This window comes from Wasmannia auropunctata, unplaced genomic scaffold, assembly GCF_000956235.1.
Source record: "Wasmannia auropunctata unplaced genomic scaffold, wasmannia.A_1.0 LD335279.1, whole genome shotgun sequence".
Classification (NCBI taxonomy): domain Eukaryota; kingdom Metazoa; phylum Arthropoda; class Insecta; order Hymenoptera; family Formicidae; genus Wasmannia; species Wasmannia auropunctata.
The window spans coordinates 520-3,190 of record NW_012027611.1 but is presented as its reverse complement, the minus strand read 5'-3'; the positions used below and the strand labels follow the sequence as shown (position 1 = coordinate 3,190).

The 2,671-nt window shown below is 28.9% G+C and overlaps 1 protein-coding gene across 1 annotated transcript; it reads left to right on the top strand.

The window, feature by feature from the left end:
* Positions 1-538: 538 nt before the first annotated feature.
* On the top strand, positions 539-2,664 carry LOC105457321 (solute carrier family 35 member F6; the record flags this gene model as incomplete). The annotated part of the gene is made up of 7 exons (XM_011701925.1): positions 539-974; positions 1,183-1,330; positions 1,393-1,743; positions 1,903-1,987; positions 2,116-2,274; positions 2,357-2,511; positions 2,585-2,664. Coding segments are annotated over exons 1-7 (1,055 nt in total), but the record flags the coding sequence as incomplete, so codon positions are not given.
* Between the last annotated feature and the right edge of the window lie 7 nt (positions 2,665-2,671).

Below are 2,671 nucleotides of genomic sequence, written 5' to 3'. Positions count from 1 at the left end.
ACCAATCGTGAGCATTGTAAGTACAGTGAGCGCTGCGAGCGTGAATCGGACCGTAGCCCGTATCAAGCGATTTGATACAGATTTGATACTTAGTACGCGTATCAAGTGCTCGGTGTAAACTAGGCCATTGATTACTCAGGTTACTCAATATTCTAGAGATAAAATAATCTTTTTTTCTTATGAAATCCAGGATCGCGCGGCAAATTATGCAATAAAATGGGATGTTTTGATTTGTCAATTCGGATAACGCAACGCGTGATGCGCTCAGTGGGAACGCACCCTTATGCATTTTATTTAAGGCCTGGAGCACATGAAATGCACGAAGGAATAAGCATAGAATGAGCTATCTCGCTTACACCAATTCATCAAATATGTATCTATTTCATTTTAAGTGCAAAGAATGTACGCTACAAAGTACAGATTGTAGATTGCGTCCATTCCAGTTGTAATAATTCAGGTTCCCTCCTGTTTCTTTTTACTCAATGCTAAAAGCGAACTATGAAAATCGGTTGAAATGTCCAAAATGAATTGAGTAGGCGTATCTGTGTTTATGACATCGTACTATACTTTCTGCACTTAAAATGAAATCAGTATTAAGCTTGTTTTTTGTCACTGCACTGAATTGTACTAATACTTTCACTTTCACTAAACTTTGAATGTAATTATTTCATTTTAAGTACAACGAACGTATATACATTAGTTCAATTAAACAGATCTATAATTAGATGTTGAAGGAAAGAATGAATTGGAAGTTTAATTACAAAGAACAAATATTTTTTTAAGTCTGTTGAATTGTTTTAATACATATGTTTTATATGTGTATAGTCATGTACATACACATATAAACAGAAAATATCTATTTAGTGGTTTGTCATTATCTGCTTCTCATAAACAACAATGGCGTGGTCAAATTATCAACGTACTTTAGCTATACTTCAAATAGTTACTGGCTCATTTAATACTTTATCAGTTAAGTAAGTATTATATTTATTATAAATATGAAAATTATGTACATAGACATGTATACAATGATACTGATGAACTTATGAATGTAATAATGTATACATACACATGTATAATTAATATACATACATATATAAAGAGTAAAATTACAGTACAAAAGAAAATTTATCAATTAATACTTGATCAGTTTTATAGATATTACTGTTTAAATTAATTTAGATATGCAGATAAACAAGTTGTACTTGGTGAAGATGGACAACTTAGACATTTCAATCATCCTTTTATGCAATCATCATTTATGTTTTTTGGAGAGGCTCTTTGTTTCTTAGCGTTTAAAATCTTCTACTATTATTATAATCAACGAGGTGTAAGTATGATTTTTGTTCTCTGAGAATAAATAAATTAATTACCATATTAATTTGTTCACAGGATGGCTCTGTAGATACTAATGTACTCACTAAGGGTTCAAGGATTTTTAATCCTTTTATTTTATTGATACCTGCACTGTGTGATATGTTTGCAACATCCATAATGTACATCGGCTTGAATATGACTTATGCAAGTAGTTTTCAAATGTTGCGTGGATCAGTAATTGTTTTTACAGGAATGTTTTCTATTGGATTTCTTAATAGAAAATTGGGAGTAAGAGAATGGATAGGCATCGGTTTTGTCATAATTGGTTTAGCATTTGTTGGTGTTAGTGACATATTAACAATGGAAAACAGTGATATCAGTGCAAATTCTATAATCACTGGGGACTTACTTATTATATTTGCTCAGGTATATTTTTTATTATTCATATTGCTCATATATGAATTTATTAACTTAATAATTAAAATTATACTTTAATTATTTTTACTTAGTGTAAATAAAAATACAAGATACATTGATAAATATGTTTACACTTATAAAATAATTTAAAAATTTTAAATATAAAAGGTAATAACAGCTGTTCAAATGGTTGTCGAAGAGAAGTATGTGGGACAGCAGGATATTCCTGCATTACAAGCAATTGGATGGGAAGGTTTGTATATTTTATCTTTTTTACACTTTGTTAATATTAATATTAAGATACTATTTTTAAAATATTTATTAATTACAATTAATCAATATTAAATAATTATTTTTATTTTATTGCATATATTTTTACAGGTATTTTTGGATTTATTGGTATTTCTATTGCAATAATTCCTCTCAATTACATTACTGCGCCACCGCCTTTTGCGGATAATTCACGTGGTACACTTGAAGCCACTGTAGAAGCTCTCATCCAAATAGCAAACAATAACAAATTATTAATAGCTGTTATTGGTTAGTCTATTATATATTTCTTTTTAGATTCTTTCGTGAATTATTAGTTATTAGTTTTTATAATTATTATTTGGGATTGCAGGTATATCATTTAGTATTGCTTTTTTTAATTTTGCTGGTATTAGCGTTACTAAGGAAATGAGTGCTACAACGAGAATGATTTTAGACAGTGTTCGTACAATTGTGATATGGGTATTTTCTTTGGCATTTCAATGGCAAGTTTTTCATTATATGCAGGTATGATTAAAAAAATAATTATTAGTAATATTAATATATATAACAAAAAACATTGTAAAATTTTTCATTGTAGCTCATTGGTTTTGTAATTCTTTTAATTGGTATGGCATGTTACAACAATATTGTTATTCCACAATTAATTAGATCGGAAGAGCACACG